Here is a 24232-nt window from a genome sequence, read left to right as displayed (position 1 = left end):
CCTATCCCCCTTAAATACTGAAGCTCCCAAATTCCCTGAAATAGTTACAATTTGTCTGTGGTTTGCGGTTTTCTCAGGTACATCCTCAAACTTTGGCTTATTAAACATCCATTTCTGAAGATTTTTTGCCTTGGTCACTTATTTGGGGTTGTCATAATTATATTGCTATACCATCAGAATCATTAATATAATATGATTATTATTAATAAAACACTATAATAATAATGCTATTATTGATTAATAGCAGCTAATATATGTTGCCTCCCTAGTCTGCCCCAAGCCCAAACACCAGTGCTTTAGATTCCGTGATCTCATTTACTTCTCTCATTAAACTGATGGGGGAATGCCATCATTATCTCTATTTTATAGGTGAGGAAACTGAGGCAGAGAGAAATAAGTCACGTTCAAGATCATAGTGTAGTGAACTGCTGTAGCTGAGATTTGAGCTCAGGGCCTTTGATTCTAGATTTTGGGCACTCAAATTCCGCCCTGCCTGGTTTAAAGAGGGTGACCTTTCAGCTTAGGACCCTGATCTCTCTGCAAAAACAACAAATCCATTAGTCACTGAACCTCAGTTTGTAATGAGGTGAGCAGCCCTTCTCTTTGACAGGGCAGATTAGAGACAGCATGAGAACCAGAAGCCCACAGAGGGAAAGGAAAGAGGGAGTGAAATGAGAAATAGGCAGGGGTGATGCCAGCCTGGAAGGGAGTTTGCCAAGAGGGCCCCAGCAGGATGTTCTTACTTCTAGAAGCTCTGTCAGCCTCGGCTCCCCACTCTGAGACAGTGCCTCAACTCAGCCACAGCCCTGCCCTATTTTGAGCTGCAGCATCACTGAACTTATGCATTAACCTGAACTTGAACTGACCCCAGGGCATTTCATCTTTCAAAGGGAAGAGGTCACTTTGCCTCTTCATAGGTCTAAGGTCGAGCTGCCTCCTCCCCTACTAGGCTCAATGAGGGAATGTGAGTGTGTGTAGGAGTGAGTATGGTATAGTAAAAAAAGCATATCTGGTCTTTGTCCCCATTCCTGGCACAGAGCTTCAAAAACTTTTGGAATTTCCTGAGCCATAGGAATGTCTTTTGTTACTCATAATGGAGCCCTTTTGACCTTACCAAAGTTTATGCTAACAGGGACTCCTAGTCCACAGAAAGAACAAGCACACAATTAAAGGATTAGAACGTTCAGCCCCACCCCTGACTTCCAGAGAAGAGAAGTCCTGGAGATTGAGTTTAATAACATGGCCAGTGATTTGATGGATCCACCTAAGAGATGAAACCCCAATAAAACCTCTGGACTTCAGAGCTCAGTGGTCCTTCCTGGACGCACTTATGTGCCAGGAGGGCGATGCTCCTGGCTTCTAGAAGAGGCATTGGGGGGGGGGCGGGGCGGCGGGTCTGTGCCTAGCTGCCCCAGACAGTGCCCTCTGTGCCTCATCCATCTGGTGGTTTTATCCTTTATACTAAAACTATAATTTTAAGTATAGCACTTTCAGTACATTCTGTGACTTGTACTATCAGAGTGTCAAACCTGATCAGGGGAGCCCCCAAATTTGATTCCAAGTCAGACAGAAGTCCAGTTAGCTTGGTGACTGCACTTGTGGCTGTCATCTAAAGTAAGAGCAGCCTTTGGGGTCTGTACCAACTTCAGGTATTGTCTAAATTGAATTGCTGTACATCCAGCTGGTGTCAGAGATTTGGTGTCAGAACACAGAGAGTGATTGAGTGTGGGTAAGTATTGTGAAATTAAATAATTCAAACTGAAAACTATTGGGACTTCAAATTATTCTTAGCTCTAAAAGGAATGTGGCTATGCAGCCTGGGTCACTCAGCATGTAGCTGCAACTTCTGCCTTTTTAATTCCTGTGAGTAATTAAGACCAAATGGCGTCAGAGGCAAGGCCCTCTCAGAACAAATGCCTCTGAGAGGCAAGGCCCTCTCGGTCTGCAAGGACTAATAGAGTAATCTTCCTTGGAATGCAGCAATCTGTAACCACTGCATGCGCTGTGGTGTGTGCACTGGTGTGGTAGGAAAACGGCTGTGCTCCTGCTAAAACTGCTATCTCTGCCTCTATAAGAGAAATCTTACTTTCTCCACTTCAGAGTGCTGACACTGTTCATTTGGGGTGAGATAGATGGCTATCCTCAAGCTTTGCGCTTAAAAAAAAAAGATATTTAGTCATATTTTCCAAATCTTATTATTTAAAGTCAGCAGTGTATGAGTGTGAGTGTGTGTGGGGAAAAGTGTGGTATATATGTGTGAGTGTGTGTAGGGGTGTGTGTGTGGGGGAAACATGGTGTGTGCAGGTGTGTGTGAGCAGGTGTGTATGTGATTGTGGTGTGTGTGAACCGAGTGCACTCTGGAGTGCCCCAGGGCTGCCCTGCTGAGCAGCAGCTACTGATGGCCCTGGGCAGCCTAAAAAAGAAAACTTTGACCCTTGACCCTTAGGCAGGGTTGAAGCTGGGGGCCTGGCACCCTCCTGAAATGAAACTAAACAGAGGGTTTCTGTCTTGAGAGAGAAAGTGCTCCCTTTACACAGGTGATGCCTGTGTGAGAGGACCTGTGGCCAGGGAGGGGGTTAGGAGCACATGCACACAGCAGAGCTGCCCAAGCTGCTCCTCCTGTGTCAGGGATGGCTCGGAAAGGAAGGAAGGCCAGTGTTCTTCAAACTGGGGCCATGACCCTTTGGTGTGAATGTTACCAATAATTTCTTTTTCCAAAATAAAACTGAAGACCCCTGTCTGTAATGTGAGTAGAGTCTTTGTTAGTGGTAGGGTCTACATGGGCCACGGTTATAATACAACATACCGATGGCTGCTTTCTTCCCTTACTACTCTGACACTCCTGTCCCCACTGATCTCTGCAGGCTGACTGGTGTGGCAGATCATGGTTGCCAGCCTCAACTGGGCATACTCCCTTGACACTGCCCTGCAACCTTTCATACTCAGCACATAGTATTTCTGGGTGTTTCTCACTTGGTTCAGACATGGACCCTGTTATCCACTATCATGTTCCTAGAGAAAAAGAAAGAAGACAGGAGTCCCTATACTGGAATTCCTCTGACTAGGGGCTGGGGGCAGGGGCTAACCTATGCTGCTCTTGGGCTCCCAGATGGCCCTGAGGAGCCAGTCACCAGCTTACATGTTTTCCTGAGCCTCAGTGTTCTAATCTATAAATGGGAGCAATAACACCTACCACCACCCAGCAGAAATAAACAAAATGAAACTTTACTAGTGTATGGAGGATAAAAAAATAGGAGAAAGAAAAGAAAACAAAACAAAACATGAAACCAAAGCCTTGCCTATCCATGTTGTAAGAGGTGATGGAGACATTGCATAGGAAAACACCCAACAGGGTACTCACCAAGGACCAAGTCTCTACCCATCCCTACCTCTGAGAGGGTGTGTGTGTGTGTGAGTCTAAGTGGGTCAATGTGTGTGTGAGTGTGGGTAAATGTGTGTTTTTGTTTTGTTGGCTCCCAGTCTCAGGCTCTACCTAGAACTAGAGTGAGTCCAGCACGTGTTTACTGTGAAAAAGTAAGGAATTGCCTTGAGGCAGCAGTTGGGGGAGGCAAAACTTACAGACCCAGAGCAAGAAGCAAGGAATGCAAGATAATAAACAAAAAGAGAGAGTGGTTTGGTCATGGTAAGGGGCCAGAAGTTACTATAGCTGCTAATATGAGCACACTGTGCCAGGCACACAACATTTAGTATCACTTGTCCCCATGGGCCTATGAAACACTCTAATCCTATGCCCTTTGATGGGTGAAGACTCAGGTCTTACATAAGCCCTAGGCCACACAGACAGCAAGTGCAGAAGCAGCTCCTGGGCCAGGCATCTCCACCTGCCACACCATACAGCATTGGCATCTCACTCTTCTGCCATCGTCTTCACCTACCTCCTCATTGGGGCATAGGGTGTCCACAAGGTGGAAAGTCCCCAAAGCTAGACCATGCCAGCCCTCCAATCCTGAACACCCAGCACCAACCCTTTAAGCATGGCCACAAAGCTCTCACATGGCTCTTCTGCCTGAAAGCCAGAATAAGGTGCTGACCAAGTGGTAGAAGAGGCCAGGCATTCATGCTGGATCGTGGGGCAGGAAGGGAGGCTGAATTTGGCCTGGCTCGAGGGGTCTTCTGAAACTTCCTTCCCAGGTGGTAGTGGGTGAGGGCAACACTGACAGATGTCCACTGTGGGGACAGCCCAGGCCTGTGGTCTGTATTGGCCAACTGGGATAAGAGGCTCTGTTCTGTTCCACTCTGGGGAGGTTTAGCTGCTGATCTAGTTACTGAGCCTCTTCTAGACCTTTCAAAAACAGCAGCAGTGACTTCTGAAGAACATTCTAGAATACAGAAAATTCCCAGAGCTTAAACCTGGTCAGAGTTCAGCCAGAGTCAGTTCCAGGCAGAAGACTGTCTTCACAAGCTGTTTGCATCCCTCTTGTCCCATCCGCTCACTGAGTGTCCACTGTCATACTCTAAGGGGAGTCTGCCCACGATGGCTGCTGCAGGTGAGTGCCCAGGAGGTCAAAAGCTGGAGTGACCACTCAGAGCCCTTCCTCCAACACCCAGGGGGTTCTATGTGCAGTTCTCAAGGTCTCCCTTGCATCCCTTTCTACATCCTGCAGCCAGCTGTTAGTGATGCTGTGAAGCATGAATTCCAGCTCTGCACTTACTAGCTGTGGCCCAGGCAAGTCACTTTACTTCTTGGGGTCTTGAGTTCCTCTTCATAATATGTAATATCTTCATAACATTCCTCAATATGAGCATCATATCCATCATTCAGAGTGGCTGGGAGAACTGCTGATCATCTATATAAAATGCTTGGTATAAAGTATGCAATTGTTAAATAATAATACTTACTAATTATATTATTATATTATAGACTGCTCCTATTTACTAACCACTAAAATATATGCCAAATTTTTAATACATCATATTGTTTGATAAGTAAGTGATAATTATTGTCATTATTAATATGCGTGCAGCTGCATCAAAGAGACTAAAGGGACTCAAAGACCATTCACTTATGTGGTAGATTAAAAATAGCCATAGAGTCTTTGCTGCTCCTCCCATCAAGAGATGGAGTTTACTTTGAACTGTTGGTGGAAATAGGGTGGCCTTGGGACTGGCATTGACCAAAAGAACACAGCAGAAGAGACACAGGAATTCTGAGCCTAGGCCTCAAGAGGTATGCCAGCTTCCATCCTCACCCTTTTGGACTACTGCAGTCATATGAAGAAGGCTGAGCTAACCTACTGGAGTGCTGTGGCTCACTCAATAGCCAGAACCCACCGCAAGTCATATAGTGAGGCCATCTTAGACCATCCAGCCCAGTTAAGCTGACAGATGATTGCAGTTGCATAATCAAACCCAGAAAAGACTAGCAGAAGAACTGCTCAGCTGAATCCAGTCTGAATTGCTAACTGGGTTTGCCCACAGAATTGTGAGCAAATAACATGGTGACTGTTTTAAGCCATTGAATATTGGGGTGGTTTGTTATGCTAATAGTAGGTAATGATACAGCCATGTAGTATACAGACATGGGGCCTCAGCCTCCTCTCTTCCTTCTATGAGGTATTCCTGAGACGTGCACAGAATTCATTGGGAAAGTTTGAGAGCCAGTGATGTGGCCCAGTCCCTTACTCTACAGCCACAGAAGCCATAACCTAGAGAAGTAAAAGGACCTTCTGAGGTCATTTCACTGGTGGTGGTAGGGCCAGGGCAAGTATGCAAGACCAGTGACCTTTAGGCCAGAGTTGTGACCACTACTATACATAACCTCAAAACTAACCAACCCACTATATGTTAAATGAGCAGGTACTCTAAGCAGAGCACCATGCTTGGAGGGTTTATTTTTCTATTTTTTTTGCAGTTTTTGGCCGGGGCTGGGTTTGAACCTGCCACCTCCAGCATATGGGATATGGGGCTGGCGTCCTATTCCTTTGAGCCAGAGGTGCTGCCCTATTTTTCTATTTTTAAAAAATTTTTTAAATATAGAGTACTTTGCGAATTTATGTGTCACCCTTGTAGAATGGCCACACTAATCTCTGTTTCATCCCAATTTAAATATACGTGTTGCCAATGCAAATCTGTTAGGGGTTTTAGCAGCCTTGCAACAATTCCCTCCCTGGGGCTCAGAGTATTCTACCCACTGTATAGATGAGAAAACAGTGTGGGGCGCAGGTTGGTAAAAAGACAGGGAAAGGAATGGGCATCTAAGGGGAAGGTCCAGAGTGTTGGGCCTTGGAGCCCTATCACGTAAGACTTCAGCCCACAGGTTCTGGAGTGAGAATCTCCAAGTTCAGTCCTTTGTTGGCCACTTAGAATTGTGTGAGCTCTCTGGGCTGCTTCTTCCTCTGCAAAATAGGATCATGACAGTTTCTGCTTGTGATAGCCACTATGAGTTAGCTCCCCAAGAACCAGTCCTCTCTCCCCTTCTTTCTAACAGACTCTTATTCTGACCTGGATGGCAATGTGCCCTGACTTAAGAGATGTTTGATCAAAACCAGTCATGACTATACTGCTCCCATTTGCCATTCACCCCTTTCCCAGCCTTCCTCAGTTAGGCATAGCCAATAAAGCATCTGGAACAATATCTGTTCCCTAAAATAAAGGACTAAGCCTAGGAGAAGAAAACCATTTGTCTTTGAATGGGTGAGATGCATGGACCAGCAGCTGCCACTTTGCAAACATGGGCTGTAAAACCTGAGGACCAAAAGCCAACACTTTGAAGATGGAACAGAAAAATGGAAAGAATCTGGGAACTGAGCCTCCAACCTCACACTTTTCTTTAGGTAAACAATAGTACCCTATAGCTGAAGCTCCATCAGCTGGGTTTGTTGTTACTGAAGCTGAAAGCATTCCCTGCTGATCCAGTGCTTCAGACAGTATATGGACATGGGGCCTCAGACTCTGGGCAGTCCTCTCCCCCTTCCTTCTATGAGGTGCTCCTGAGGTGTGCATGGCACTATATGGGAAAGTTTAAAAGCCAACCACTGAAAACACTACATAATAAGCACACAATACATAGTACTTCCTTCCCCAGGGCCCCTCTACCTACCTACATCCCAGCCCTAAGGAGAGATGGCAAAGGGCCCCTAGCACTCCTATTCTGACTGTTTGTAGATGGCTCCATCAATCAGAAAGGCAGTGAGTGGGCCATGAGGCACCAAGGACAAGGAAAGATGTCCTGATTAGCAGCTCCAGGCTTCCGGCCTCAGGAGTGGGAGGAAGAGCCAGAGTGAGCAGTGAGGGAACCTGGGGAGACAAGTGCAGGTGCTGGGGCCACCTCTGCTCACCTCCACGACACTCACCCGAGGGCTTCCTGGGGTTGCTATGAACAGAGCAGTTCACATCCTTGCCCACAGTGGGAACCTCCATTGGCCACTGGTCCTGAAAGCCTCCCCTAAAGCCACCAATGAATCTTGCTGTGCTCAACATCCTTACATGACCTCTCTCCTGCTGAGAACTAGCCATGTCTGGTGTCTGGCTAAGTCAGCCGGTGCCTTCTGTTTCTTCTTTTTTCTCTCTCTCTTTTTGTCATCTTCCCCAATGTACTGCATTAGGAATTCTCAGAAAGCAGAAGAATCTTCTGCTAATTGTATAAACTGCTGGGTGGCACACCCACCCTGACATTCCAATTTTCTTTGAAGAGCCAGGATTCCCCGTCCCAATCTGCCCTCAAGACAAGAGTGGGATAGTGCTAAGAGCACTGGCTGTGAGTCCAGTGTCCTATGTCCTTCCCAGCTCTGATGCTGGGCTGTTCTGTGTCCTGGAGCAAGGCGCCAACTCTCTCTGAGCTGATTTTTCCAGTCTGCAGTGAGGAAAAGGGCTGAAGGATTCCAGGACTCCATTCTTTCAGAAGATACTCTTCTAGTATTAGTGCCCTGGGGGTTTTCCCATCCCCCAAGAGGTTTGCATGCAATCCAGGAGGTGGGACAGTCAGCCATGGGAACCCCTCCAGTCTACCTTCAGCCAGCATGGGTTTTGGAAAGACTGACTGATTTCACTAGTAGCTGGGACAGGGTATGCTTAACAGAGAGAATTATGTAACCACTGTATTCCCCTCCCTCAAATAAATGCATAAAAATCCAAAGCTACATACACTATATGTGGTTTTGTTTTTACTATCCAATTTTGGCCTGGACAATCCAGAGCTGTCTGCTTTTCCACTTTTGTTATTTTAGGATTTTCCAATTGCCTGGGGGAAATTTTCCAATCATGCTCATTAGGTCAGGAACAGAAGCAGCTGGTTCTTCCTTATGGCCATAGCTACAGGGGCTGTTGTCTATGGAGGTCAGCAGTCCAGTGGCCAGAGCCCATCCTGGAGAGGTGGGAGTGGGTGGGCAAGCCTGTGAGAAAGGTCTTCACACCCCTGGTCCTGACTGTGAGAGACCTCAGGAGTGTGTGTGTATGTGTGTGTGTGCACAAAGGGCCATATGAAAGCCAACTCACAAATTCTCAGAACCACTGAAGGGTAGAAAGAGAAGAAAGGGACATATTGCCCAATACCTTTATTAAACAAATGGGGAAACCAAGGTCTACCTTTACTTATAGTGTGGTTGTAGCACGGCACAGAGCAGCATTTCTCAACCCTGGCTGCACTATCAGTACTACCTAGGGAACTTTTAAAACATCCTCAGAGCTGAGGCTCACTCCAAAACAAAGAAAGAAGCATTTCTGGGGATGAGGCCAAGACACTCTATTTCTTAAAAGGCAGCCAGCTGTAGATTCAAGTTCCACCACTTAGAAGCCATATTACTCAGGCAGGCTCCATCTCAGCTCTGAGTTTCCCCACTGATGGAACAGAGAACCCCCTGTTCTGTAGGGTTGTCAGAAAGTTGAAAGAAGGTTCTTAGCACAAAGCAATCTTGCATTAACTAATGACTGTGCCCTTCCTCCTGGCCTCAGCAGGGGCAAGAGATGGGCTTCACTGAATGCTTTCCCCACTAATATTGAATGCAATTGGTATTCCTTGGGCTCACACTTGGGAAGGGTGCCTTGAACCACCTATGTGGCTGGACCACATCCTAACTCAAGTTACTGCAGCTCTTCAGCTATGCCTCTCCTACCAGAAGCAATGACCTTGGTCTAGAAGCAATGATATTCCAGTAGCCATGAACGCACACAGCACCCAGATCTTGGTTTCTAATAACATTCCCCAGTAAAAGGAAACAGAGCTTTAGGACCTCAGCAGAAAATAAACAAGATGAGGCTGGAGCACCTTGTGTTGCCAGAAAGTAAGGGAGTGCTCTGACAAACAAACAAACAAACAAGCAACACGCACACACAACACATACACACACAAAGATGGGAGGATACCAAAGATACAGGAGCCAAATAAAAAAACTCTCAGTGGCCAAAGCTGGAACAATTTGAGCAACAAAATAATTAAAATAGTACTGGATTATAACCCAAAATATAAAATAAGTATCCATGATTCCATATTAATATAATTAAATGACTGAATAAATAAATAGATGGGGGGAGGGTAAAATCTCTCTGAGCAGAAGAATTCCAAATAACTTATTAGATACTTAATCAAGAAGGAAGAACATCACTTCCCATTCCTTAAGGACAGGATGAGCATGGTGGCCTCCTTCCAAAAAGTATAGTATGGAAAGGGGAGGGAAAGAGTAATTTTACAGTAGAGAATCCCTATAAACACTACCTTCACAGGGGTTCAAGTTCAACAGCACCAGAGGCTAGCATGTGACAGTATGGACACTTGGTATGACATGAGAAGGGCATTTTACCTCTGTGGTCTTCCTTCCAAAACCTGTAACCCCAGTCTAACCATCAGACAAATCCCAGTGGAGGCACATTCCACTAAAAACTTGACCAGTAATCCTCAAAACCATCAACGTCATAAAAAACAAAGGAGAAAATGCCACAGCCAGGAGAAGCCTAAGGAGACACGATGATGACTAAATGTAATGTCTGGATGGGATTGGAAACAGGAAAACAAAATTTGGTAAAAGCTAAGGAAATCTGAATAAAATATGGGTCTTATTTCACAATGATATATCAAGATTGGTTCATTAACTGTGGCAAACAAAATCAACCACACTAATGTGAAACAATAGGAGAAAGAGTGTGGGGTATGGAGGAACTCTCTGGACTATCTTTGCAACTTTTCTGTAAATCTCAAACTATTTTAAAATACAAAAACCAGTTGGAGTGTGGCATAAATAAAGGAGGCTTTTGATTGCCTTGTTTCTGGACACATACAAATAAAAAAATGGGCCAAAATGTTCCCAACACCTTATCAGAGAAGCAAGCTGCAGGGAGAGGAGGTGGGTAGAGGTATGTGGGTGGGATATAGTTTGTCAAGGTCATACAAACATTTGGGACAAAGAGGATGGATCCTCAGCTCCTGACTGCTGGGCCCAGACATAATCAAGTGCTGCTTCTCATTAGTGCCAGGAGGGATGGGCCCAGAAGGTCTCTTGAAGACCCTTTGAGCTCCCACAGTTTGGGGGCCACTCATGTGTCTGTATCTTTTAAAAAACAATGACATCACTGTGCTGGTAGCATTTCAGAGAGTTCTGCGGAGTGCTATTGTGTAGCAAAGGGCCTTGCCAGCATCCCTGAAGAATGTATCACACAGACTCTGCTCCTACTAGCTGTGTGACCTTAGGCAAGGGAGTTGACTTCTCTGTGCCTCCATTTCCTCATCTGGGGGCGACACTAATAACATCTACCTGAAAGAAATCATTGTGAGGGTCAAATGAGATCATGCATACAGCAACCTTGGTAAAAGCTGGCCAATCTTTGTACCAGGACATGACTTCAGGGTTTTGTTTCTGCTTAGAAATACAAAGTGCATGGGGGAAGAGTGGGGAGTAAGGATAGAGGGCAGAGAATGCAATGGAAGGCTCATCCCCTCCATTCCGTCATCATCAGGGCTGACCCAGTCCCTATAGCCTCAGAAGAGGATGGAGAATGGGCAGGGAATGAGTCAGCTGAGGTCTCAACTGTCTTCTATACAGGCTCTGGGCTGTAGAAGAGTTCTTAGGGCCTCGGCTGCCTGGGAACTCCCCACCACCCACCTGGGGTGAAGGAGTGTCTGGACCCACCTGCCCTGCCATCCTTCACTCATTTATTTCAGCTAACAAGCTGGGCTAGGCCCACTCTGCACCCAGGCCTGAGTCAGACATGGAGTCATAAGGTAGATAAATGCAACATGGCCCTGCTCCCCAGGGACCTAGGTCAGCTTCAATCTCTCCAGCCCTGCTTCCTTCCATCCCCGAGTGCCCCAGCTAGGCTCATGCCCACTTCTGGGCCTCTGCTCTTCCATCATGCACCCATTCTCCAACAAACCTTCTCACCTCCCCCTGCCCATCCATCCTGCATGACCCAGCTCAGTGTTTGCCTTCTCTAGAAGTGTGCTCAGATCACCCCATCTGGATGTGCTCTCTCCTTCCTCTGGGTAGCTCACTGCCCTGACTTTCACAGAGCACTTAGATAACTCCTCCGCATGCCTTTAGGGTTCATATCTGTGCATACAGCCCCCACTAGACCCTCTGATGGTTTCTTACTTATATGTATTGTATATGTACTGTATATGTATTCCTTATATCCAAAACCATCCAGTATTGGTTTGACCTTAGAAAATTATGTCTCTTTCTCTCCTGCTACTCATTTATAGTCTTTGGCTCACTAGGCCGGGGTTCAGACCTCAGCTCTATAGCTCTGGGCAAGTTACCTCACTCCAGGGCTAGGTACAGGTGCACACACATCCCCCAGGGCCCTGTGTCTTTAGCAGACTCCAGCCCTACATTCCATAGCCAGCTCTGCATCTTTCCACCCAAGGACTGTTACTGGCAAGAGCCAGATCTCACGCTCAAGGCAGAGAGAAGGGGCCAGAAAATGAATCCAGAGACCCTACAAGCTTTGATAGTCAAGAGTTGATGAATAGTAACCAGCTCCTTTACCTCCATGGAGGATAGTCCTGAGCTGAGACATATGTGTGTGTGTGTGTGTGAGGGAGAGAGAGAAAAGAGAGGGAGATACTTTGACTCCCAGCACTCGCCAGAAGGAGTCACCTCAGTTGCCCGCCGGGGAAACTTGCATGATAAAGTCTATTTTATTGGCTGACTTGGTTTTCCTACTGGTGCTTCCTAGGATCACCTTCCAAATAAGCCATGTGCACTCAAGTCCTTGTTTCTGGATCTGCTTCTGAGGAAACCCAAACTAAAGCACTCCTCTTGGCCTCAGTTTCATTATCTCTAAAATGGTCTAAAACAGCTGAGTCCACCTTGAAGGACCTCAGCAAGATGGCATCTATAACATATAAGGCCTGGCATTAATAAGCATCCTTCAAATAGAGACACTAATGTTATTTAAAATTTTTATTAAGGCCGGGCATGGTGGCTCACACCTAGAATCCTAGCACTCTGGGAGGCTGAGGTGGGTGGATTGCCTGAGCAAGAGCAAGACCCCATCTCTAAAAATAGCTGGGCGTTGTGCCTGTAGTCTCAGCTACTCAGGAGGTTGAGGCAAGAGAATCACTTGAGCCCAGGAGTTTGAGATTGCTGTGAGCTATGATGCCACGGCATTCTACTGAAGGGGACAAAGTGAGACTCTGTCTCAAAAAAAAAAAAAAAAATTTATGCTTTTTTCAAACTTTTTGAAAAGAGGACCGAATCTCTTGTCAAAGTGGTCATGACTTATGTCCTGCCCAGTGTGCCCTAGAGGCTCACCTGCCTTCCCCTGGACTCCCCTCACTGTCTGGTCCATCCCTACATATACACTCTGCTCCTCATGACCAAAAACAAAACAGAAAATGGCCATCCCTCAGCCATCAAAAACTTGCACCTTGGCCTCTGACTCATATTTTAACCATGTATCACCTGTCTGTTTATCCATCCATTCATCCATCTATCATCTATCTACCATCTCTCTATCTTCCCATATAATAGCAACTCAGCCGTGGAGGGGGGATGTTCACAACCCCCTTTCTTAGTGACAAAAGTGAGGCTTAGAAAGTTCAAGCCACTTGCCCAATTCACAGAGCCTTGCTCTGAAACATCTTTGGACCCCACCACACAGTAAAATGGAGGTTAAAACCAGTTTTACTCTGCTTCTGATACTCTCTAGTCCCTGGATGCCTGGCTGAGCTCTCAAAGTCACAGCAGGCCAGCATGGTCCTCCTGACTATCTCAGGCCTGCCTCTCAGGTGCCCAAATGCCCAGAGAGCCCATGCCAGCCACCTACTCTCTGCTCTCCCCAAAGCAAAAGCCAGGCCTCCCTGCCAGCCTCCCACTTCTGAGTTCTGGAAAACACTGGGCTCAAAAACCTGACCAACCTCTGTAAGAAATTCATCAGGAAGCTATATGGGTGGCAGCTGTTCCCATGTGGGAGCCCTCTCAGCTGTGTCAGCCCAGCAGGTATGAGGTGGAGGGATCCTGACTCACCCCGGCTGCTTCCCGGTGCAGGATCCTGGCCGCCTCTGCATAGCCCAGACCTAACTGCAGCCACACTGGGCATGTTTTGACAAGCTTCTCCAGGACGCTGATGCCCCGGCGGGGAAGGCAGTTCTTCATGGTGGTTGGCAGACCAAGCCCCATGCCATCTTCCTCCTCCTCTTCCTCTCCTTTGCCGACATCTGGAATAGAACTGAGAAATGGAATCAAATGATCACCCCATCTGCAGCCAACCCAAAGAGGACTTACAACAAATGGGGATTAGGGTGGCGCCTGTGGCTCAAAGGAGTAGAGTGCCAGCCCCATATGCCAGAGGTGGCGGGTTCAAACCCAGCACTGGCCAAAAACAAAAACAAAAACAAAAAATGGGGATTAGATTCAACCATGCTTCTTCAGTAAGCATCTATGTAGCCAGTGGCCCTTTGGGAAAATTAAAAAACAAGACCAAGACAAACCTTGGTCTTCACCTTCTTGTGCTTATAACACAGCAGATGAGACATGCAGCTAGAGTACAGGAAGGAATAAATACAACAGGCACACAGTATTACCTATCAAAGTAGCTAATGCCAAACCACAATGGGTTCAGGGAAACGCAGGTGGCATTTGAGCAGAGCGCTTAAGAGGATTTGTTGTAATTTTTAATTGAAGAGAAACTTCCACACAGTGTAATGCACAAATCCTTAAAATGCAGCTAGCCACATAGTTACAGATGTCCTGTGTAACTACTACTCAGGAGAAGGACTTGTACTGTCCAAAGCCTTAGCCTGTAGCCCTGAGCGGTTATTGAGCTCTCACAAGTGGCTTATCCAAACTGAGATGCACTGTAAGCATAAAACACACACAGGAGTTGTAGGATTTACTATGCAAAAAACTGTAAAATAGTTTATCAACATTTTATATTGAGCACATATTGAAATAATATTTTAGACACGTTGGAATACATAAAACATCATTAAATTTAACTTTACCTGTTTCTTTTTACCGTTTTAATGTGGCTACCATAAAATTTTAAATAGCCTTTGTGGCTTACAGTGTATTTCTGTTGGGCAGGGCTGATGCAGATCATTTCCAGAGGTTCCTTTTTGCCCCCTCCCAGTCAACATTTCCCACACCACAGGAGGAAGAGGAGTTAACACATCAGAGTGGCAAGGGGAGGAGAATCACTGACCCAAAAAACCACAAAACCAAACTAGAGGGCTCTCTGGTGAATGGGCACTGCCTACTACTCATAATTCTGTCCAGTGTGAGGTCCCAGACTTTCCCAAGACCCTCATGTTCCCCTGCCCTACCCCAGCACACACATGTTGGCAAGTTGGTTTTGATTCCAGAAAAGGAGGAAGGACATGTGGGTGCCTCAAATCCTGAGTCAGGTTGTGAGGTCTGCTTGCATTCTACCTGAGGAAGTGAGTCTCTCTTGGTGTATTCAAGGGTAAAAACCCTTAATTAGACAGAGAAGGGGACTTATAAAGCCAGGAAGATGTAGATGGTGCCTCTGATGCAGAGGTCAGTGTTGGTGTTGGTTACAGAAGCAGTTAGGGCATTTGCTGTAAAGAATTGGGGGGGAGGGGGATGAGCCCCATTAAAGGGCATGGAGAAGTGGAACTGCTGGGGGTGGGGTCAGAGAAGGAGGGTGGTAGGTCTCAGAGGTCCTGAGGCAGAAGCAGCATTTCCCAAAGGGGTTTACAAAAAACTGACGAGGAAAGTGTGTGTGAAGTCATTTGTTCCGTGGAATAAAATTCCTTCCTCTGTAGCTGGGTGTGGTGGCCTGTAGTCCCAGCTACTCAGGAGGCTGAGGCAGGAGGACCACTTGAGCCCAGGAATTTGAGGTTGCTGAGAGCTAGACTGAGGCCATAGAATTCTATGGCTCTGGGTAACAGAATGAGACTCTGTCTTTAAAAAACAAAAATTCCTTCCTCTGCCTCCCCCTTCCCAAATCCTCCAAGGAGTCCTGGCTTTTAGGAATGCTGGGTGTACTCACAGCTGCATGTGGGTTTCCCATAGTGGTCCATAGCCTGCAGCCCATTTAAAAGAAACCACCAGGTTACCAGGGAAACATGAGTTCTGGGAAATGGCAGGAATCATGGGTCTGGGGGAATGGTGGGGTAACGTGGCCCTGTGGCTGTCCACAGGCTGCATAACTGGGGCTGAATAGTCTTATTTAGAGCTCAAGGCCAGGGCCATCCCACTGATATTGCTGTAACCATTCCCAGGCCCTGAGTACAGTCCCAGCATCTCCTCTGGGAAGGAAGTTAAAATGACAGAGGCCTGAATGCCCAGAAAAGAAGCACTCTGGGGCCACAGATTCCTCAAACTCCACTTGGAAACACAAAAATATCTTCTGGCACAAAAAGACTTTATGATCATCCTTAATCTTCCTTGCTTGGCCTGGAGCCTCCCCCAGGGGCCAATTACGACTCGTAATAGCAGCTGGGAGTGAGACTAACAGGCTATCCGTCCCATTCCCACTCCGCTAGGAACCACAGCTCAGACCTCAGCCGAGCCCTTTCCCTCTCAGGGTCTCAGTTCCCTCATTTGTACAAAGTGGGCTGGACTGGAAGATTCCTCATCTCCATTTTCTCCAGCAGAACTAAAGCTGCCATCAAACATTGGCTCTGAGAGAAACAGAGGAGTGTGCCTGTCAGTCACGCTTACTGTGAGTAGTTTCTGCAGCCTGCAAGTGCCACATGCTGTTCCAGGCACAGGTTAGAGCAGTGAACAAAAGACAGGGGGAAAAGACGGACTCCTTCCCAACCTTCATGGTGTTTCCATTCTTGGGGAGGAGTCAGGTGATGAGCAAGGTGAATGGTGACTAGAGTAGGTTAGATGGGTCGCCTCCTAGAGGAAGAGAAAGGGGACCCAGGAGGGCTTGCTGCAGTTTGGAAACAAGTGGCCAGGAAACCCCTCTGTAAAGATAGCTGTGGAGTAAACACCCGGATGCAGGTGTCTGGAGAAAAGGTTTCCAGGGAGAAGGAAGAGAAAACGCCAAAGCCTAGAGTTCTTGCTTTTGGAGGGACAGTGGGGAATGGGGTGAGTGATAAGGGTGAGAGTAAGAGAGGGGGTGAGGTCAGAGTGGGACTGGGTGACGGTCCCAGGAGCATTCTGGAGCCACTGGGGGAGTTGGCTCTATATCCACTTATACAAGGCAGTTCCCCAGGGCTGAGGGAAGGGGCTGGGCTCCTGGCTAGCTGCTTGCCTGGACCACCCCTCAGGCTGCCTAGGCAAGAAGAAATGGGCCCATGAAGAAGTGGTAGGATCTGAGTGGCCTCTGGAACCAAGGAGAGACTGTGGGGGGCCACAGGAATAAACTCGCTTCTCCACCCAGCACAGCCATCAGCATCCTGAGGCATGAACTGCTGCTGTCAAGGTGACCAAGTGGAAACTCTGTGCCAGGCACCAGCATCATGCGACTGTGCCAACTCACTCTCTTGTGATCACATCCTTCCCTCTGCAACGTGCAATGGATCCCACTGCCACACAATTCAGTCCAGTCCCTTAATATTTACAGCATTCCCTTTCTGGGCCTCCTCCCCCACAGACACCCCTGAAGAAGAGCTGTACTCCATCACCCCAATGAAACCTGCCCTTGCTCAAGCTGCTCCATCCCCCCAGCACCACCTTCAAGGTCTCTATTTCTTCCTCCCCAGATTCTCCAACTAGTCGGCAAAAGTACTGGACCAACATAAAAGCAATTACCATAAAAGAGACAACAGGTGAATTAGACTATATCAAAATTTTAAAAGTCTGCCTATCAGGCTGGGGAAAAACACTTCCAAAACGCATATCTAAGAGAGAACAAGCAAACTGATTTTTTAAATGAGCAAAAGATTTTGAACAGACACTTCGAAGAAGACATAAAAATGGCCAACAAGGTGAAAAGTGCTCAAAATATTAGTCATTATGGAAATGCAAATTAAAACCACAATGTGACACCACGGCACAACACCTAGAATGGCTAAAATTAAAGACTAACAATATCACATGTTGGTGAATAAGAACTCTCATTTATTCTTGGTGAGTAAATAAACCAGTATGACTACTTTGGAAAAAAACATGGCATTTTTTAAATAATCCTAAACACACACCTCCCTATGACGAACCCATTCCACTCTCAGGTATATACCCACGAGAAATGAAAGTGTATATCCACAAAAAGACTTACACATGAAAGGTCACAGCAGCTTTACTCATGGTAGCTCACTAGTACCCAGTCCTGATGTCCATCATGGGGACAAAGGAGCAGTAGACCATGGTAGGGCCATGCAATGGAAGAACAGTAAGCAAGAAAAGGGAACTACTGATACGAGGCTGAGTCAAAGAAACCAGATGCAGAAAAGTACATACCATATGATTCCATTTGTACGAAGTTCAAATGGTGCACATAGGTGTGTATTTACTTTAATCGTATGTAATTTTTACACGACAGCAATAAAGAAGAACTGTAAATAAATACTGAACTCTAGTTAATGATATGCATGCTAACACTTTCTTTGAAGTGCATAAAAAATAAGGTGCATTCGTGGATGGATAAAACTATGTAATAAAGCAAACACAGAGAAATATTTAGCATCACTGGTGGATATATGGGTGTTTACTGCAAAATTCTTGCAACTCTTGTATATGTTTAAAATGTTTTAGAGCCACTTCAGATGAACCTTGCCTGCTATCCTATTAAATAGAAGCCCTAAGGTTAACTGTAAGCTGTGTGACCTCTGGCCAATTGCTTTATCTTTTGGGGTTTCAGTTTAATCACCTACAAAAAAAAAACTGTGCTTAAGAAGGTCACTGCCAAAATTTGATGACCTATCTGTCAGTGCCTGTGCATAGTTCAGTAAATGTTACTTATTGTTAATCTATCCCTCCAACCCTCTAGTTGGACTTCTCTTCCTCTTCCTGCTACATCTTTAATATTCTGTAGCCTCAATTTTAGGACTTGGCACATTTGATTGGAGTCACTGGGGCACACATCCGGGTGTTGCTCATCTTATGCCTAACATCTGGCCCCAGCGGTAACCCACAAGTTCATGGGCCTGGGAACCATGTGGCTTGACATGAACACAGGAAAAATTGCTAAGAAAACACAGTTCTCTTGGAAGAGAAACAAACCACTGGGAGGATCCCTTCCACAGCCTATGAAAAGACAAGAAAGACCTGGGATCTTCCCAGACTCCTTACAGTCATGAGCACCAAAGGGTTTGACCTTGGCCGCTCAGCCTCAAATCCTGGAGCCGCCAGAGGGAAAGACACTGCTTTCCAGGAATCACCCAACCCTGGAGATGACCTCCTTTCTCTCTGGGTGGGCCAGTGCAGATGAAGAAAGGAGGCCATCCTGGCGGGTAGGGAGGGTTGGCAGATGCAAAGATCTCATGGCTGAGAAGAATCTATAAGAGGTCAAAGGTTGCAGCTCCCAGCCTTCAAGAAACATCTGGCAGTTAGAGAAGGAGTGGCTGAGGCTGAGGTCGATTTGGACCTTGTACTGTGTCCTACTGAGCCCTTAAGGGACAAAGTGATGTGGCACTGACCAGGCCAAAGAAGGGCAATGAAGCCAACCACCTGCTGGAGGTCACTTGAGCTCTCTGGGGACCATTTCTGATGCAAATGTCTCACCAGGGAGGGTGCTTGCCAGCAACACCTCAGACTTTGTCTCAGGACTTTGCTCCTTTTTTTTTTTTTTTCTGAGACAGAGTCTCACTCCATTGCCTAGGTTAGAATGCAGTGGTGTCAGCCCAGCTCACAGCAACCTCAAACTCCAGGGCTCAAGTGATCCTCTTGCCTCAGCCTCCCAAGTAGCTGGGACTACAGGTGCCTATCACAACACTGGCTAATTTTTCTATTTTTAGTAGAGACAGGGTCTCTCCTTTGTTCAGGTTGGTCTCCAACTCCTGAGTTCAAGGGATCTCCCCACCTCTCAGAGTGCTAGGATTATAGGCGTGAGTCTCTGCATCTGGCCTGTTCTGCTGACTCTTATCAACCAGCCTGGCCACATCAGCTCCAACTGCCAGGGACTGCCATTGAGCCCACATGGCATCAGATCTGCCAACTGTTGGCAGCGCTAGCAGCCACTCCGACACCCCAGGCCTGCCCTCCTTCTCATCAGCCTTGCTCCAGCTCTGTCAAGGGCCCTGCAAAGGGAGCAAAAGGGACCTTGGAAAATTAACGGTGCTGTTAGTACAAACTAATGAGTCTGGCAAGCTTTACATCAGCACCACCAGAAAGAGAAGTCATTCCACGCTAGTTTGCCTCTTGGTCATGGGGCACAGAGCAATGAGCTCTGACCAGCAGGCCCACAAGCTACCAATCCCACAGCTTCCACCAGATGCCTGCCCAGGCTGCCTGCCAGATACAGTGATCAGACACTTAGCTCACATGGGGATTTTCTCACTAGCTCCCCGAAGAAGAGTGGGAACTGCCCTGGGGTGTCCACAGCTCCTGGACATAGGGCCTGTGTCCCTGTTATAGTCCTACTCACCCTGGGTGAGAAGAGGGACCTCACTCTGGGGTGGAGAGGTGGCCCCTGGGCTGACAAAGAGTGGGGCAGAGCAGTAAGAGTGGCAGCTCCCCCAGGTCATGGGGCCTGGCTGGTTGCCGCTTGTTGAGAAGAAAGGTACAGACACTTCCCAGCCCAACTCAACATGGCTTTGGGCTACCCCTGTTAGCCCTGGGGAAGTGGTGCCGAGAATTTACTGCAACCTCATTGTGTGGAGAACTGAGGCCCTTTGTACAGACTTGGCCAGAACTCCGAGGGATGTGTGACAGCAGGAGAAGCCCCAGAAAAGTCTGTCTCTGCCTCATCCACAGTCCAACCTTAGACGGAGTGGCCTCCCAGCTTCATTAAGATGGAAGGGGTCTATTGGGATGGAGAGGCTGGTCCTTGCTCCTTAAAGGAGGGCTCTTGGGCCAGCAAGAGGCCAGTTGTGGCTCTAGTGATAAATGTTACAGGGAGGCCAGAAGGCTCTGGACAAGGCACCATGAGACACAGAAGTGGAGGGGCCAGGGTGGGAGAGTGCCCTGGTAATGCCAACCAGGTAGCAACTTGGTGGTTTCATTTGCTCAACATCCTGGTAACTCACTCGTCCTCAACTACCTAACTCAACCTAGTAGAATGAATTGTGTCCTCCCAAAAGATACGTCCAGATCCTAACCCCTGGTACTTGGGAACATAACGTTATTTGGAAAAAAGGTCTTTGAAGATACAATTAAAGATTCTGAGATGAGATCATTCTGGATTTAGGGACCACTCTAAATCTAATGACAGGTGTCCTTAAAAGAAGGAAAGACATGGAGAGACATAGATGAAGTCCTTGTGAGGCAGAGGCAGAGACTGGAGTTAAGATGTCCCAAGCCAAGGAATGCCAAGACAGACAGGCCCCCTCAGCCGCCAGGACAGGGGAAGGGATGGATTTTCCCTCAGAGCCTCCAGATGGAGCCAATCCTGCTAACATTTTGGTTTTGCATTCCTGGCCTTCAGACTGCGAGAAAATAAATTTCTATTGTTTAAAGCTGCAAAGTTAGTAGTAACTTGCTACTGCAACCCTAGGAAACTAAGACACCTACCCTATACCTAACAATCCCATGTAAAGATGAGGACACCGAAGCACAGAGAGGTCAATAATTCACCTAAGGTTACACAGCCAATAAGTGGCAAAACTAGGATTCCACCCTAGGCCATCTGGCTCCATTATACTTTTCTAACTTTTGAAGGTTTTTAAAAAATCTCTTTTATTTCTATAACCTTGTGATACCTGGCAAAGAAAGGGTGTTCAATAATGTCTATTACCGCATTTGGGAATGTATGTATCTACAGAGAGAGACACACAGAGAGATACATAAATATACATAGAAACAATTTCCAGAAGATATATAAGACATAATTAGTTATTTCTCAGAAGTGCAGGGGATTTGCTTTACATTATTATAACATGATGCATTACTTATATGATTAAAAGTCATCTCTAAAAAGTTTTCTTATCTGGACCATGGAGCTGATAATAACTGGCCCATGATGACACTGCTAATACGTCATTAGTCTAGCTGGGGCAACCATGCATGTTTCTCCTGAGAACACCTGTTGCTTTGGGAACACAGGTCAACTTAGTCCCACTAAGCATACCTCATTCCTTCAAGCAGACCCTGATCACAACCTACTGCTCCTCACTTGCTATGGCAGCAACATAAGAAATGGACAGAGGTCACTTTTTGTTTTGTTTTTTATCAGAGAAAACAATAATCTATTGTTTATTTCAAAATCACTACTAGAGAATAATTTGAATATTCCCAGTGTAAAGAAATAATAAATTTTTAAGGTGCTAGATATCAATTATCCTGATTTGACTATTACACATTATACTAATGTATCAAAATATCACATGTACCCCCCCATATCTATTATTTACCAATAAAAAAGACAGCAAGCAATGTTACATAATCCAACCTCAGAATTCTGTTTTTTGTATGAATGTTGATATCTTGATTTTGATCCTGGTTCTTGAGAAATACCCACTGAAGTATGTAGGGTAAAGAGATACAATGTGTGTGATATATTCTAAAAATTAGAGAGAGTACAAACAAGGAAATGTGACAAAATGTTACACTAACTAGTAAATCTGGTTAAAGGAGTGTACAAGTGAGAATTCATTGTACTAGTCCTATAACTTTTCTGGAAGTCTGAGGTCATATCAAAAGGTAAAGTTTTAAAATCAAATAGACAGAATCCAATGTTACATGAAATAAGCAAATCACAGAAGGAAGGAAACATTTACATAACATATACAAATATTTTTATATCAGTCCTCTGATACAAAGCATCAAAACATACACAACAATTCTAAGTCTTATCTTTGGCTACATACACCAAATTTAGGATGATGGTTACCCCTGGAGGAAGGGAAGGAAACAGAATCAGGGAGGAATGTGAAGGAAGCTTCCAGTTCTGTAATGACTTATTTATTAAAACGAACTGAGCCGGGGTAGTCTCTAGACTTTTCTGTGCTTGAAATATTTAATTAAAAATAAAAAACTAAGCTAAGAACCCACTGGTACATAGGCGCATGCACACACACACTCACCCCTTCCTCCAAGGTCCCAGAGCACGCCACACTCTGAGGAATGTGGACTGGACTGGTATAAGGCTCTTTCTTCTGCCAGTGTATGCACCCGTGCTGGATGACTCCAGCTACTTTTTCTTGGTATTTTAAAGTCAGGTCACCCCTTTTGCGGCCATCGCCAAAGAGGCAGTGGCTAAAATGAAGTTCAATCCCTTTGTGACTTCTGACTGAAGCAAGAACTGTAAAAGACACTTCAATGCACCTTCCCACATTCACAGGAAGATTATGTCTTTGCCTCTTTCCAAAGAGCTGAGACAGAAGTACAGTGTTCGATCTGAAAGGATGATGCAGTTCAGGTTGTTCGGGGGCACTATAAAGGTCAGCAGATTGACAAAGTAGTCCAGGTTTGCAGGAAGAAATATGGTACCTATATTGGGTGGGTGCAAGGAGAAAGGCTAATGAAACAACTGTCCACGGGGGCCTTCACCCCAGCATGATGATTATTATTAGGCTTAAACTGAGCAAAGACCACAAACAGACCCTTGAATGGAAAGCCAAATCTCACCAAGTAGGAAAGGAAAAGGGCAAGTACAAGAAAGAAACAATTGAAAAGAGGCAGGAATGAAATATCAAATATATAACTTTCATTAAAAACTGCTAAAATGAAAAAAATAAATAAGTAAGTCAGGTTAGGAGCCCCTCAGGGACCCCCTGTTGGAAAGTAATCAAGAAGAGTCCAGCCCCCTGGGGATGATCCACTTGGCTATCCAAAGAATCAGTTTGTAGGGGCTTTGGTGGAAAGCTCACAACTACCATAAGCCACCAGAGCAGAAGCCAGGGAAGGTTACTGAGGCCAAAGGCAGCAGCCGATGCCAGAAACTATGCCCTACTTTTGTGATTCCAGGTGAAGATGCAAGCCGGGGCATAGTGCGACGGGGCTGCAGACATCTGGGGCTGGCAGAATGCCCCACAGCAAGGCCTTACTGTGATGAACAGATAGGGGCTTTGGGCCTGTGATCCCAGTGAGCCACTCCACCCCACTGTCTGCAGTGCCCTCTGTATGCCACTGAACTTAAGGGTCACGTAAGCAGTAAACCAGTCCAGGTAACTACAGCCCACAGCTGACTCCACAGCTGGAACTCCCACCAGATGGAAGGTTTCAGAACAGTTCACAGAGGAAGCTGAACTACTCATAGACCTTGGGGCAGAGCAGGAAAGGAATTTGCCCTGGGGAAGGAGGTGGATCTGGATGTTTGCAGGTAGGAGAGCACACAGACACCTGTGGCAGCATTTGGTGTGGACCAGGGGTGTGCTAATAAAGCACTTGTCTAAGACAATAAACAAACACACACAAATAAAAAAGCAACAGCCCTAATGAGTATTGACTGTTTATGTCTACAATGTAAACACTCCTAGTGTTGCTGATGTCAGGCTCTCAAAGATTTAATAACCAGCTAGCAACATTTCTAGGCCTTTAACAATAGGCTTCCAGGAGCCTGCCAGAAGCCTGCCAGCTGCGGCACCACCCATCTCAGCTGCTACCCTAACACCTGAGTCCTCTCTTGTACCTTCCCCATTAGGTAGTACTGGTATCTCTTTGAAGATCTTTAATCACCTGAGCTAGCTTCCTCACTGGGCAACCCATTCTGAGAAGAAATTCTCAATTTCTCCCAAGATGAAATCTATTCTCCCAAAATTGTTCCCCTTGTTGCCTTTTCTGCATTTTATAATGCCATAGGAACAGCTCTCCCACACCCCTCAGCT

At 46.3% G+C, this 24232-nt stretch overlaps 1 protein-coding gene and 1 pseudogene across 1 annotated transcript in view; one reads left to right on the top strand and one right to left on the bottom strand.

The window, feature by feature from the left end:
- Positions 1 to 24232, bottom strand: part of LOC105886711 (ras and Rab interactor 3-like) — a 50946-nt gene that overhangs the window by 3526 nt on the left and 23188 nt on the right. Inside the window, exon 2 of the mRNA XM_023511545.1 lies at positions 13419 to 13620. Coding sequence (XP_023367313.1) covers positions 13419 to 13620 — 202 coding nt within the window. The remainder of the gene's footprint in view (positions 1 to 13418; positions 13621 to 24232) is intronic.
- LOC100953022 lies at positions 22626 to 23156 on the top strand (annotated as a pseudogene).

This window comes from Otolemur garnettii, unplaced genomic scaffold (genome assembly GCF_000181295.1).
Source record: "Otolemur garnettii isolate 467f Iridium unplaced genomic scaffold, OtoGar3 scaffold00020, whole genome shotgun sequence".
Lineage (NCBI taxonomy): Eukaryota > Metazoa > Chordata > Mammalia > Primates > Galagidae > Otolemur > Otolemur garnettii.
This window is presented reverse-complemented; position numbering and strand designations above follow the sequence as displayed.